Consider the following 15,171-nt stretch of genomic DNA (forward strand, 5'->3'; position numbering starts at 1 on the left):
TTAACAAATCAGAAGAATAATGGATCAAGATTTGTTTGTATCATTCTTCAGCACTTTTGAAAAGTTGATCTGGACTTTTCTGATTTATACTCATGTTAACCATGGGACTGGCTGCTATTTCTGGCATGCACACATTACTTCATGAGGATAACTTACTGCATAAAACTATGGTTCACATATACAGTATGGGTTTCTCTTTCTATCATGAATAAAGACAGTATGCCCTCTGCTGCCCTTTGACATATATTACAATCATATATCTATTTCATTTATTACCCAATTATAGGGAGTAGTGAACACTGCATACTCTCTAAACCAGGGGTACCCACACTTTTTCCTACCAAGGGTCAAAAATTAAACCTGACTGAGGGCCGTGGGCTGAAAGTAAATGTTGTTATATTAAAATTGAAGTTGCCCTGATTCTCCTAATTTATAATTTTCTAATATTTAAAAATAAATAAGCAAACATTACTCTGTAATGTCTGGGGGTCCCAGCCCCAGGGCCGGCCCTGGGCATAGGCGGAATAGGCAAATGCTAAGGGCGCCGCCGACCTCTTGGGGCGTCCGTGCGCCCAAATTATTATTTTTTAATATATGTATATAAACATTTAACTATAAATATTTAATTTTGCACAAGAAAACAGCAGTTATTAATGAATTATTAGTAGCATATAATCTCGGAAGATTGTGCTTGTTAAATAGCTCTGTGGTTATACTGCACTGAAGCTGCAGTTTAAAATATAAACCCAGAATTCAGCGAACGTCAAGAACAAGATCAGAACGGAAACAACAATCAGACAGAGACGCAGAATTTACATAATGTTACACAGACCATGTTTAAATTTCAATGTTTCTACACAGAAATACCAACTTGTTCACTTTGTTTGGTATTAATAAGCTGCGCATTGGAGTGCTGGCCGCGGTGCTGAAGACGCGCTCAGACAGAGAACTGGTGGCACATGCATAGATATTTACGTGCAACCTATTGGAAACTATTATTCGTTATTATATAATTATTATCCGTTATTTTACTTTATTACTTCCACTTAAGAAGAGTTTTGCACTTTTTATTTTAAAATTTCTCTTTATATAAATACTATTTTGTACTTAAATCTATAATTTCATCATTTTACTAACCAAACTCATCTGCGCTTTCAGATAGGTTGCACGAAAGGGGAAAAGTATAGCTTTCTTCCCCTTGAGAAGAGTTGTGCACTTTTAAACTTAAAAAAATATATTTCTTTACAAAAAAACTTTTTTCTTCTATTTAAAAGCTGTAATTTCGTTATTTTACTAACCCAACTAATGACTCCTCCGCTTTCCAGCAGATTGCACGTAAATATCTGTGCATAGTGCCATCACGCGTCTTCAGCCCCGCGGGGAGCAGCCAGCACTCCAATGTGCAGCTTATTAATACCAGACAAAGTTGGTATTTCTGTCCAGAAACATTGAAATTTAAACATGGTCCGTGTAACGTAATTTAAATTTTCGCGTCTCGGTCTGATTGATGTTTCCGTTTTCTTGTTCTTGACGTTCGCTGAATTCTGGGTTTATATTTTAAACTGCCGCTTCAGTAATGTCAAGATCAAATGCCTGAGTGACAGGGTATTGCGTGTATGTGTGCGTGCGTGTGTGTTTGTGTGTGTTTCCAAAATATTTTCAAAATTAAGAAAAACTAGACAAAGCTGTGCATTTTTTTCCTGTGTAAGTTTATGAACAAAATGATTGGAACACAATTGTGATTCTAAAGGGCACCAGGTGAAATCTTGCCTAGGGCAGCAAATTGGCCAGGGCCGGCCCTGCCCAGCCCGCAGCTCTACAAATGTCTGGAAGAACTGCGAGCCAATGCCGAAGATTCTTGTAGAGTGAGCATGTAAATAAAACGGGCAAGGAATGTCTTGCTTTTGGTATGCAAGGGCTGTAGCATCCACAATCCAATGGGACATCCTCTACTTGGTAACAGTTTTCCCTTTCTGCTGACCTCTGTAACAGACAAAGAGCTGGTCTGAGGTTCCAAAGCTTTGAGTTCTATCCACATAAAGACATAGTGCCGTAGGCTATAGGACATGACAAAGCCATGGTTCCTCCGAAGGCAGCGGTTGCAAATTCACCACCTGATCTCTAAAAGGAGTGGTGGGAACTTTGGGCACATAGCCGGGCCGACGTCTCAGTGTTATGCTGGATTCAGCGGGTCCAAACTGAAGGCACGAATCGTTGACCGATAATGCATGAAGGTCCCCTATTCTCTTAACAGAAGCCAATGCGAGGAGTGTTAGAGTTTTCCTTTTTGAGATATTTGACTACCAAAAAAGCCACTACCTTTCTCGCTTAACGTTTACACATGTTTATCATCTAGGTCAGGTGTAACAAATAATCATCTTTGAGCTTACCTGCTGTAAGATATAATGCAAGGCTAAATTTTAATCTTCTTACATTTGATTTAATATGTGTAAATGAAGAAGTAATTTTAGTAAAAGTTGTTCAGGAAATCAAAATTCCATAATAAACCTTAAACTTACTTCAATAGAAGAGCTCAACACTAAGGATTTTTGGCAAAAAAAGTAATTTATTTAAAAGTATATATGAATTATTAAATTTTTACAAAGTTACAGAAGTTACACTCAAGACCAGTGAGTGATTTTCTCTTCCTCTTTTGTTTTACTTTAATGATTTTAACAGGTATACTGTTTATTATGCAGGCTTTAGACCAAATGCAATAAAATGTTTACATTTGTCACGGTTAATCCGCATCATGTTTTGTATCTGTTCCGATTGTCATCACCTAGATATTTGTTAATTGAGTGCTTGTCTTGTTATACCTGATGTCATTTAGTCTATCTGTATTTATTCCTTTGTCTGTGTTATACTCACTGCCAGATCATTGTCGCTAAATCCATGTCTGTACCTGTGAATCGTATTGAGTTTTCCTGTTTTACTTACCTGCCCGTTGTTTGCTTCTTGTGTTTTGTTTCATGTTTTGTTAATAAATGTTTATCATTCATTGTGAACTTCGCACTTGCGTCCTGATTCCTGCTACCCATTGTGATATAATGATCCGGCCATTAAAGGACGCAGCAAGTTCGAGGAAAGGAGCTTCCCCTAACATTTTTTTAAGGGGGAGTAGTAGACATTGGGATCTGCAAGCTGTGAAGTCCCGATGCCCATTTGAGCTAAACGAGAGGGAACGCTAGGAACTCCAGGCTTAGCTCAAGTTGGCCATCGCCACGCTTTATTAATTCCCTGGGGTTGTCGTTGCAACACATGAGCCTGTTCCTGTGATGGTCGAATCTGTTGAGTTGGTTCCCCTGAAGGTCGAATCTTTTGGGTCGGTTCCTGGGATGACCGCCGCCATGCTTGATTCAGTTCTTGGGACGGCTGCCGCCATGCTTTATTTATTCCCTGGGATGGTCGCTGCCATGTACGAGTCTGTTTTCCCGAGATGGTTCGAGTCGGTTCCTAGGATGATCGAATCCTCGTTGGTTCCCGTGATGGATGAATCTTCGGAGTCGATTCCCACTATGGTCGAATCATCAGAGTCTGTTTCCGAGATGGCCGTTGTGAACATTTTACCTGGGCTTTATTAAACATGGATGCAGAAGAAGGTTCGGAACTGTCCGAATATGTAAAGTCACTGATTCTGTGGGACTGTGACTGCTATTTTTGTACATTAACAATGTAGTACTTGTATCTTGTTCTCACTGGAAACATTTTAACCAGGTTTTGGATATTTCCTAAACAACATATGAATTACTTTCGGCTGGTTTGGGGAATGTTGTCAAGGCTTATTGTCTAATGTAACCTATCGCTGGGCTGACTATGATTAGCAATGTGGATTATTTTAAGAGACCATTCAAATGTGGCACAAAAATCTATCACTGTATGTTTGTTTAACATTTAAAGCGTAACTAAACCCCTGGTCAAAGCCTGACTCCACCCACAGGCCATATTTGAAAAATGCAAGAAAAGTGGGCAGATCCCAACAGAGATAGAGGGGACGAACTAAGTGTATGGTGAGATCGTAACAAGGGCGTGGTGAGCTTGAACTTGCTTACATTATGAGGCATTTTTTGGACCCAACATCCAATAGGAAAATTCAACTGCAGTAGCCATAGTTCAACCTGAAGAGGGCAGCACTCAGACGTTTTTACACCATATATTGTAGTATTGAAACACTTTATACCCAAATGTCAAAAAACTTACTAAAAGCAATGAACAGCAATAATAAAACCCCATGCTTACAGATCATTAACTAAAAAAAGACTTCTCACATATAAAACAGAAACTTGCTGATTTGTACTAGATAAAACCAACACACCAGTAAATATGCATAGATTATTTTACCTGATATGAAGTGTGCACTGCAAACACGAGCATTATTTGTGTTTGTCTCCGTCCATTCAACCACATTTGTTCTTCTTTTTTTCTGTGAAGGGATGTCTGCCGGGATTCGGAAAAACTTTAGTTTTGAACCAAAACTGATGTTCCTTCTATTTTGGCAGCCAAAAACACAACAAGACGACATTTTAAAGTCAAACCTCAACCTTTTAGTGCACCTGCTATGAGTTTTTTCTTATGTTTTGCCTCCAGCTAGAGTGGTGATGTCATAGTGACGTAGGCGATTAAGGTGTCTATTATACTGCCTGATTGGTTTTAAACTAAACCACGTCAGATTTTCTGCCATGGGATGATGAAAAATGTTTTTTAGCTGATAGTTTTAGTCTTAGTTTCAGTTTTTGTTTATGAAAATAAACCTGATGCAGGGTTCCCACAGGTCCTTGAAATCCTTGAAAGTTTGTGAATATGGGAAAAAAAAATTCAAGGTTCTGGGAAGTTTTTGAAAATATACATACATAGATACAGGTCAAAGTGCTTGAATCTATTTTATGCAAGACGTTTTCTGGAAAAAATATCCATATTATTCCCTGTGTAGTGTAGGATAATATCATAAAAAATTTAGACTTTTTAAGCACACGTGCTAAACTGTTCACTTTAAATGCTTATATCTTCTGTATGCAAATGTGGATTCATACTAAATTTTTTTTTGCATAGTTGTGTTTGAACATGAAAATGTCTTGGGTTACGTATGTAACTGTTGTTCCCTGAGAAGGGAACGAGACACTGCGTCTCTCTTGCCATCCTTCCTGCGTCCTTGTAATGCCGTTTTTGGCAATATTTCAGCGTTTGATTACTTAAATCTTTCTTGCACTTCCACTTTCAGAGGAATCGCGCAGCTGTCCTCCTTTGAGTTGCACCTCTGTCTTTAATTTGATTCGTCATCATTTTGACTTTATCTTACTTAATGGGGTGCAGCGCAGACCTGTTTACCCGTTGGCAGATTATGTGGTTTAATTGAATCCAGGTACAAATGGGTTTGGGTGGGTAGACAAAATTTAACAACATGAAATAACGGCTTTAATGGCTCAAATTTAATTTCAATGTAGGGCATCTTCACAACTTAACTTTCACAGATTTCATAAAAGGCATTAAAATAACTGCATTGAATTTACATCTATGGCACTTGTAAAAAGAGTAAAACAATGCATATACAGTACATAATCATATATAAAGCAAAGCATGTTTTTTTACATCATTTTTAGACAATCTTAACTTCAGACACTGCTTATCTTTCTCTTAAAACAAGTGATAATTTTCTGTCTGATTTCTTTAGTTTTTAAACCGTAAATGAGTGGATTTACAATGGGAGGAAAAATAAAAAGAGATATAGAGAAAACCCTGCGCAGATACGCTGGAACATATTCAGATCGATGTGCAATAAGAGGAAAAAAGGTGTTGAACTCCAAAAAGAGAAAGACCACCAGATGAGTCCCACACGTTTGAAGGGCCTTAATCTTTGCATTCGACTGCTTCTTTGTAACACAAGTGATCAGTATATGAATGTAGGTAAAAGTCACAACAGAAAGTGAAATAAAGTGATATAATACCATAGTAAACAACCCATAGATGTTGTTCACTTGTGTGTTTTCACATACAATTTTCATTAAAGGTGGGTTATAGCAGATGAGATCTGCAATCTGTGTCTGACAAATCTTGTAAGGCATTAGAAGAGCGAAAATTACAAACATGATAATAATATTAAAGAACCACATTCCTGTTATAATCCTCACTAAGTTATCATTGGTCATGATGGCATGGTATCTCAGTGGCCAGCATATGGCAGTATACCTGTCAAAGGCCATAGCAGTAAGAGTTAAGTAAGATGTGCTACCATACATGTGCACACAAAACCCTTGAAGGATACAGACGGGGTAGGAAATGGATCTGTCCTGAGACCATATGCTATACAAAAGCTGAGGAAAAAGCGTTGAAGCACCCATAATGTCATTAACAGGCATGTTTAGCAACAACATATACATTGGTTTATGAAGATTTTTGTTCAAGACAATGGTTATAATAATTGTTAGATTGCAGACTAAAACGGCCAAGTATGTTGTGGTGCCGAATATGAATGCAGGGTAAATTGATGTCTCAGGCAGATCCAAAGAGTGCAGAGTTAATTTCAGTGAAAAAACGGATCCATTAAAATACATGGTAAATGTTTATCTGTCCAACCTACAAAGTAAAATGTGTGTTTACATTATCAATATAAATAAACAGTCATTATTAAGTACAGTCCAAATCTTACTAGAACTTTGAAGCTATGTTGCTGTCCAAACTTGAAATGTCATTTTTTTGCTCCATTCAACCTAGAATAAAACACTACATAGTAAAATATGAATGTGTAAGTGTATAAAATATGCTTACTTTGCTTATTACCTTAACAAATCAGAAGAATAATGGAGCAAGATAGTTTGTAATAGCATATACATTCATATTTATGAATTTGTATTTATTTGCATTAGTTAAGCTGCTAATTCTGTTCATTTATAAGAAGCAGATCTGATATTTAGTTACCTCAGACATATCTTACAGTATGTGATCATCCTTCAGCACTGTTGAAAAGTTGATCTGGACTTTTCTGATTTATACTCATGTTAACTATGGGAAGGGCTGCTATTTCTGGCATGCACACATTACTTCATGAAGATGACGCACTGCATAAAACTATGGTTCACATATACAGTATGGCTTTCTCTTTCTATCCTGAATAAAGACAGTACATTGCCATCTGCTGCTCTTTGGCATATATTACAATCATATATCCATTTAATTTATCCTCAATATGGAGAAGTGCACACCACATACTCTCTAAACCAGGGGTGCCCACACTTTTTCCTAGCAAGGGACGAAAATCAAACCTGACTGAGGGCTGTGGGTCAAAAGTAAATGTTGCTGTGTTATATTAAAATTAAAGTTGCCCTGATTCACCTAATGTATAATTTTCTAATATTTAAAAATAAATAATCAAACATTACTCTGTTTATGCATAACTAATGCAGTTTGATTTTCAAAGGTAACTGTTGTAAAAAAAGAAATCATTTTGCCAATGATTTAGAAATTTCCTTTTGTCTGTGTGCCACTGCATCAACCTCTCCATTATTAGCCTATAGTACCTGAGTCCATTGAGTTTCGTGGTGCATGCTTTACACCTTCAAGTATGCATGTACATTAAAAAATATTCACTTTATTTCCTTGCATTTAATCTTTATTTGACATTTTTGTAATATACAAATAAAACAAATAATGTTACATTTTAGAAAATGTTTAATTAGAAATATGGAAATCTGCATCAATGACGTATATCCTTTTTCCTTATCTCACGTGGCATGATGGACCAAATTAAAGGTCATTGGCCCTAGTCTGGGCACCTCTGCTCTAATCAAATGGTACTAAATACTAAAAGCTTGTAATCATAGAGGAACCATTTTTAGCACTATATGGCATCTATAAAACACCTCTGTAGAACCATAAATGGTGCTAAAGCATGACTATAGCACCACATATGGTTCAACAAAGCTTAATATGGTTCTACCCAAGTGCTATAAGTTTTACGCAGTTTAGCACTAAAAATGGTTCCCCTATGATTACGAGCCAGTGAACAACTTTTAGTGCTATTTAGCACCATTAGAGTAGCGACATTAAGTTTGGAACACACCTTTTATGGTTGTTATTCACCTGCTGCCAGAATATGTGGTTTGGGTGGGTGATCAAAATTTAACAACATGAACTAACTGAATGTAGGGTGTCTTCACAACTAAACTTTCACAGATTTCAAGTAAGTGAAATTATTCAACATCAAGGCATTAAATAACTGCACTGGATTAACCTCTATTGCACTTGTAAAAAGAGTAAAACAATGCATATACAGTACATACTCATATATAAAGCAAAGCATGTTTTATGACATCATTTTTAGACAACCATTACTTCAGACACTGCTTATCTTTCTCTTAAAACAAGTGATAATTTTCTGTCTGATTTCTTTGGTTTTTAATCCGTAAATGAGTGGATTTACAATGGGAGCAAAAATTAAAACAGATATAGAGAAAACCCTGCGCAGATACGCTGGAACATTTTCAGATCGATGTGCAATAAGAGCAAAAAAGGTGTTGAACTCCAAAAACAGAAAGACCACCAGATGAGTACCACACGTTTGAAGTGCCTTATTCTTTGCATCAGACTGCTTCTTTGTAACACAAGTGATCAGTATATGAATGTAGGTAAAAGTCACAACAGAAAGTGAAATAAAGTGATATAATACCATAGTAAACAACCCATAAATGTTGTTCACTTGTGTGTTTTCACATACAATTTTCATTAAAGGTGGGTTATAGCAGATGAGATCTGTCATCTGTGTCTGACAAATCTTGTAAGGCATTAGAAGAGCGAAAATTACAAACATGATAATAATATTAAAGAGCCACATTCCTGTTATAATCATCACTAAGTTATCATTGGTCATAATGGCATGGTATCTCAGCGGCCAGCATATGGCAGTATACCTGTCAAAGGCCATAGCGGTAAGAGTTGAGTAAGATGTGCTACCATACATGTGCACACAAAACCCTTGAAGGATACAGACAGGGTAGGAAATGGATCTGTCATGAGTCCATATGCTATACAAAAGCTGAGGAAAAAGCATTGAAGCACCCATAATGTCATTAACAGGCATGTTTAGCAACAAAATATACATCGGTTTATGAAGATTTCTGTTCAAGAAAATAGTTATAATAATTGTTAGATTGCAGACTAAAACGGCCAAGTATGTTGTGGTGCCGAATATGAATGCAGGGTAAATGGATGTCTCAGGCAGATCCAAAGAGTGTAGAGTTAATTCCAGTGAAAAAACGGATCCATTAAAATACATGGTAAATGTTTATCTGTCAAACCTAAAAAATAAAATGTGTGTTTACATTATCAACATAAATAAACAGTCATTATTAAGTACAGTCCAAATCTTACTAGAACTTTGAAGCTATGTTATGTCCAAACTTGAAATGTCATTTTTCAGTCTGAACTTTTGCTCCATTCAACCTGAAAAAAAAGACTACATAGTAAAATATGAATGCTGGGTAAGTGACTTTGCTTATAACCTTAACAAATCAGAAGAATAATGGAGCAATATAGTTTGTAATAGCATATACATTAATATTTATGAATTTGTATTTATTTGCATTAGTAGAGCTGCTAATTCTGTTCATTTATAAGAAGCAGATCTGATATTTAGTTAACTCAGACATATCTTACAGTATGTGATCATCCTTCAGCACTGTTGAAAAGTTGATCTGGACCATTCTGATTTATATCAATGTTAACAATGGGAATGGCTTCTATTTCTGGCATGCACACATTGATTCATGAGGATGACGTACTGAAACTATGGTTCACATATACAGTATGGGTTTCTCTTTATAACCTTAATAAAGATATTGCCCTCTGCTGCCCTTTGACATATATTACAATCATATATCCATTTAATTCAGACTGATCTCATGGAAAGTCGTGTTATAGTCACGCAAAATTTGATGAATTTATTTGTGTCCATGGCACAGTTTTTGTCATGCCTTGAGCACGAATGTCTTTTTCGCGACACTCACACAGATTACTATAAATACTTTTTTTAGTTTCATTTTATGTATTGTTTTTTCATTGTTTTTCCCTATTTTCTTACCATTGTCGCTTGGGGTTGCGATTAGAATCACTTTCTGTTACATTTTCAGACATCTAAACCACAACTTTAACCCCAACCCAAGGCGAGAATATTTTAAAAACGGAAGAAAAACATGTAGAAACCAATACATAAAAGTACATCCTAACCCAAACCCTAAATCTAATCCCAGCTCCAAGTGACAATGATTTAAAAATAGAAAAAAATGAGAAAACAATACATAAAATGACACAAAAAAGAAAGTTGTGCCACGGACACAAGAAACTATTTCTAGAAATTTGTGCGTGTGTCACAAAAAAGACATTCATGCTCAAGGCACAAAAAGAAGCTAAATTTTGTGCCATGGACACTAATGAATTGATAAAATTTTGCGTGACTAATTTTGCTATTGAGGGAGATGGCCTGAGACTAGATCAACACCAACACATTTGGCAGCTCTTTTAGAAGTGGAATAGTGTGTTCACCTTGCGTGATGATGACTATGGCAGGACCAATGCAGTACAGCATCAGATACCACGCGTGTATCCAATGGGGCTATATGAATTTGACTGTATGCCTTTTGGACTGTGCAATGCATGATTTTTGTTAATTTATTCAGATGATGTGGTTGTGTTTTCCCCTGATTTGACAGCCATCTTCACCACTTGGAACAGGTGTTTTGGAAGCTGTATGACCATGGCCTGAAGTTGCAACCAAGGAAGTGCAAGTTGTTTCAGCAACAGGTCATGTAATGAGAAATCAAGGAGTAGCGACTGACCCTCAGAAGATCGCTGTGGTGAAGGAATGGCCTGCCTGTTCCACAAACCATCAAACAGGTGCGATCCTTTCTGGGCTTTGCGGGGTATTACAGGAGATTCATTCATGGCTTTTATCAACTTGCTGCCCCTCTTCATGCCTTGTTGAAGGGAATGACCACTGCTCCACAAGGAAGAACCCAGGTGAATTGGATTGAAACTTGCCAGGACTCATTTGACAGGCTAAAAAGGCCTTGGTGTTAGCCCAGTCCTTGCATATGCTGACTTCTCTCTACCCTTCCAATTGTTTACTGATGCCAACCTGGAGGGGTTGGGAGCAGTACTGGCCCAAAAACAGGTTGGACCAGAGAAAGTTATAGCTTTTGCCAGTCAGAGTCTAAGAGTCAACCACAGGTTATGTCCTGGTATCTGATCATGATCACTCCACTCGTCTATCAGCCCCAGCCCACTGCCTATACACCTGCCATCACCTTAGTCACATCGAACCCAGAGAGAGACCTGCTGACTGTAGCTAGTGAAACAGACCCAATGGTACAGACCTCAAGCCTAGTGACAGAAGGATTGATAAATGAATTGGAGCATCCACGCCTGATGACAGAAGAACTGACAAATTAATTGGAGCATACAGTACCACCTGACACCCTGCCCTGTCCACCAAGCCTCTCTATGAGTCCAAGAGGTGGGGCAGTAAGGCGGTTGCAAAGAACCACTGGGGCAGCCCCCAACCAGGTACGGGCACATATAGATAAAAAAGTGGTGGGGAAATGGACTGATTTAGTAGTTTTCTTTCTTTTTCTTGAATAATTAGAGACATCAGGGGTTTACTGTGTGCAGTATGCTGTTTGATGGTTACTGTGTGCAGTAATATGTTGGCACTTTGAATTGTAGTGGTTATTCAATGTACATGTGTGTTTAGGTGGTCGCTTGCTTCTAGCCCCAGCAATACCTATCGGGTGCAATACCTCTGCTGTCTGTGATGCTGTTGGTTATCTTGGTGCTCTCTTTTAGCCTCTGGATTGTCATTCTTGTGGTCTTGGCCCAGTGCTGCTGTGAAGCCTGCTGTCACAAGTCGGAGCGGACCACCTCTAACGTGAGTCACGCCCCTCCCTCAGTTTCCACCCTGAGGAGGTCCCAAAATGCCCCAATGACCAAACAGACGAGAAACAGAATAAAATATAACAATCTTTATTTAAATATTAAAAGAGAAGGGGGAAAAGGGAGTCTTAAAAGGTAAGTCCTAGGACTTTAGATGGCTCTGAGTCACTCCTGACTCACACGGGGACCACAGGTATGTCTTCTAAACCTGTCCTTATTTTCTTCGTCCACACGTGAATTGGGTTGAATATCCTTAACGTTGTCTCCCCCTTCGTGTTTCTTCACAGCCTCTCTGCCAGGACTTAGAGGGACAGAACACAGGTAGCTGGGTCAGGTAGGTACACTGGGCTCTGGACTTTGGGGTGTACAAGTGAGTCTACAGGTTGGTACACTGGGCTCTGGGCTTTGGGCGTACAGGTGGATATACAGATAGGTACACTGTGCTCTGGGCTTTAGGCGTACAGGTGAGTATACAGGTAGGTACACGGGCTCTGGGCTTTGGGCATGCAGGTGAGTATACAGGGAGGTACACTGAGCTCTTGGCTTTGGGCTTACAGGTGAGTATACAGATAGGTACACTGGGCTCTGGGCTTTGGGCAGACGGGTGAGTATATAGGGAGGTACACTGAGCTCTTGGCTTTGGGCGTACAGGTGAGTATACAGGGAGGTACACTGGGCTCTTGGCTTTGGGCGTACGGGTGAGTATACAGGGAGGTACACTGGGCTCTTGGCTTTGGGCGTACAGGTGAGTATACGGAGAGGTACACTGGGCTCTTGGCTTTGGGCGTACAGGTGAGTATACAGGGTGGTATTGGTGAATGGTGTGAATCTTCCTTTCTTAAAATAAATGTAAACAAAACTAAGGAAATGCTTATTAACTTTGGTAGGTCATCTGTGTCTCTTACTCCAGCTCTTATCAACAGTCAAGTTGTGGAGCAGGTAGAGACCTACAAATACCTGGGGACAGTCATTGACAATAAGTTATGCTTTGAGTCACAAGTAGATGCAGTTTGCAAAAAGGCTCATCAACGTATGTATTTTCTTCCCAAACTTAGAAATTTTAACCTGGATTCTGCTTTTATGAAAATGTTTTACACTTGTTTTATTAAATCAATACTTACTTTTTCATTTATCTGTTGGTATGGTTCACTCTAGATGAAGCAAAAAAACTGTCTGAGTTCTTTAGTCAATGTGTGTAAAAAAATAGAAGGCTAAGGCTATTATCGCTAATCCTTCCCATCCCATGTCAAGAGTTTTTAATGTTAAATTCTGGGCGCCACTATAATGTTCCACGGTGTAAAACCAATAGATTCAAAAAGTCTATGATCCCAAGAGCTATTAGTTTTTTAAATGATTGAGTAAAACATACTGTATTATTATATGTTTTGTATGTTGTATGTAACTGCTGCTGTAAACCAAATTGCTCCATGGGGGACAAATAAAGCTAAACAAACAAACAAACAAACAGGTACACTGGGCTCTTGGCTTTGGGCGTACAGGTGAGTATACAGGGAGGTACACTGGGCTCTTGGCTTTGGGGATTCCCTTTATCAATATAATGCTCTAGTGGACACTTAGGAAGAGATACAACACCTCTCTGCTTCGGACGAAGTGGGCAAATGGAGGTACAGGTTGAGGCTGCTGCACGTTGGGCCTAGCACGCCCACAGGTGGTATCACAAAGGTGGGTATATTGAGGTAGGGGGCCACACCATGGGATGTCCTGCTCGAGTAGGCCATTCGCTTCCCTCTCCTCTCTTCCAAACAACAGGACAAGAGATCTAGACAGGGGTGGGCATCTACAAGCACTCAACAGATGTATAATCATACACAGAGACAGCACATCTACTTGTTTCACACAGCAGCCAATTCAATTTTCCCTCCTTCGATACTCCACACAATATTCACAGCAAATGCTTCATATAGTTGCCACAGCGCCACCAGGCGGGGGAAAGGGGATTAAGGAGTCGCAGTCGGGTATATATATGCAGAAGACAGCCGTTCAACGTCACCACTCCACTCTTCTACGACAGGGCTCTTTCTTCAGCCTATGGAGTGATGTCTGACAACACTGACACAGCACAACACTACAATTTCAGGTATACACACGTCAAAATATACACCCATCGCACTCCACACACTCACTGTGAATTAAAGCTCCACTGTGTACTTTTTTGAGTTAATTCTTAGCAAAAACCCATGTGTTATTTCAAAAATATGTGCTTATTCATGTGTAATTACTTCCACCCACTAATCAAAGTATTCTCGTAAGTGTAGAATCTGCTATTTAAAATACATACGGGTGATTTGCTCGACTGGCGCATCCATGTTGTGCCTCCATCTTTGAAATACATTTGCCGACGAGGGACATTTCTGAAATTCAAGCTCCGCCTTTCGCGCTTTCAGTCACTCACCTGGCCGCTAGCTGAAGCCTCCGGAGGTTGCATGTGTAGGCGGTAAACGTCATCGAGACAGTCTTATTTCAGAATATTAACAATTATAAAGCTGACAATTATTCTAAGTTAATTGTAAATTGATGTAATATGCTTATGACTTGCGAATGTAAGGCTCAGTTAATTTAAATAAACCAGGCTTGATGACGTATGCAGCCCGGATATGCGACCTGCGTAGACTGAATCCTTCGGATTTTACAACAGCCGCACACCGTGATGATCCCGCGATCTAATGCTTTGCTTAGAGGCAGATTTGAAAGCCTGTTGAAGAACTATTCTCGAGGACATTAAAACACGTCACCAAGGAAGCTAAACGGGGATTTAAAACGACAACGCGACAGGAAAAACATCAAGACCAAGTCAATATTGGAGTAAGTTAATGTTAGTTTACCAAGATCATGAGGCTCATAGGACACAGAAGTTGCATACTTTCTATCTTCTCCACAGGTAATTCAGCATATTCGTTTACATCTATATACAGACTATGTTGTAAACTTGAAGTTTTATAGTTCTTTGGCTAACTATAGCATGGTTATGCATAACACTTGTTAGTGTAACCACGCATGTGGTTTAATGTGTTCGAACAGCTACACGCCGTCTCTCCGCCAATTTATGTAATCTGAGGAACTGAGATAAATGTTTTTCATCTTTTCTGACCTCTAACACAAACACACGGTGTACAGCGCTATTTTTAGCCTTTCATTGATAAAAGCGTCTGATCTGCGCGTCTTTCGTTTCATTTTACAAGCGTGTGAAAGTTGAGCGATCTTATTTCACCAATATCAGAGAAAGCTCTTACATTA

At 38.8% G+C, this 15,171-nt stretch overlaps 2 protein-coding genes across 2 annotated transcripts; both read right to left on the reverse strand.

Annotated features, from left to right (window-relative positions):
• Nucleotides 1-5,609: 5,609 nt before the first annotated feature.
• Nucleotides 5,610-6,548, reverse strand: LOC129438205 (olfactory receptor 52J3-like). Its single transcript, XM_055196845.2, has one exon. It carries the CDS (start codon nucleotides 6,546-6,548, stop codon nucleotides 5,610-5,612), a length of 939 nt encoding a protein of 312 aa, XP_055052820.2.
• Nucleotides 6,549-8,326: 1,778 nt separating this feature from the next.
• Nucleotides 8,327-9,265, reverse strand: LOC129438203 (olfactory receptor 52J3-like). Its single transcript, XM_055196843.2, has one exon. The coding sequence runs from the start codon at nucleotides 9,263-9,265 to the stop codon at nucleotides 8,327-8,329; it is 939 nt and encodes a 312-aa protein (XP_055052818.1).
• Between the last annotated feature and the right edge of the window lie 5,906 nt (nucleotides 9,266-15,171).

This window comes from Misgurnus anguillicaudatus, chromosome 24 (assembly GCF_027580225.2).
Source record: "Misgurnus anguillicaudatus chromosome 24, ASM2758022v2, whole genome shotgun sequence".
In the NCBI taxonomy this organism is placed as follows: domain Eukaryota; kingdom Metazoa; phylum Chordata; class Actinopteri; order Cypriniformes; family Cobitidae; genus Misgurnus; species Misgurnus anguillicaudatus.

Bases quoted from the DNA above. Each gene is read 5' to 3' on its own strand.
- LOC129438205 (XM_055196845.2), bottom strand. From the start codon at position 6,548: ATGTATTTTAATGGATCCGTTTTTTCACTGAAATTAACTCTGCACTCT.
- LOC129438203 (XM_055196843.2), bottom strand. From the start codon at position 9,265: ATGTATTTTAATGGATCCGTTTTTTCACTGGAATTAACTCTACACTCT.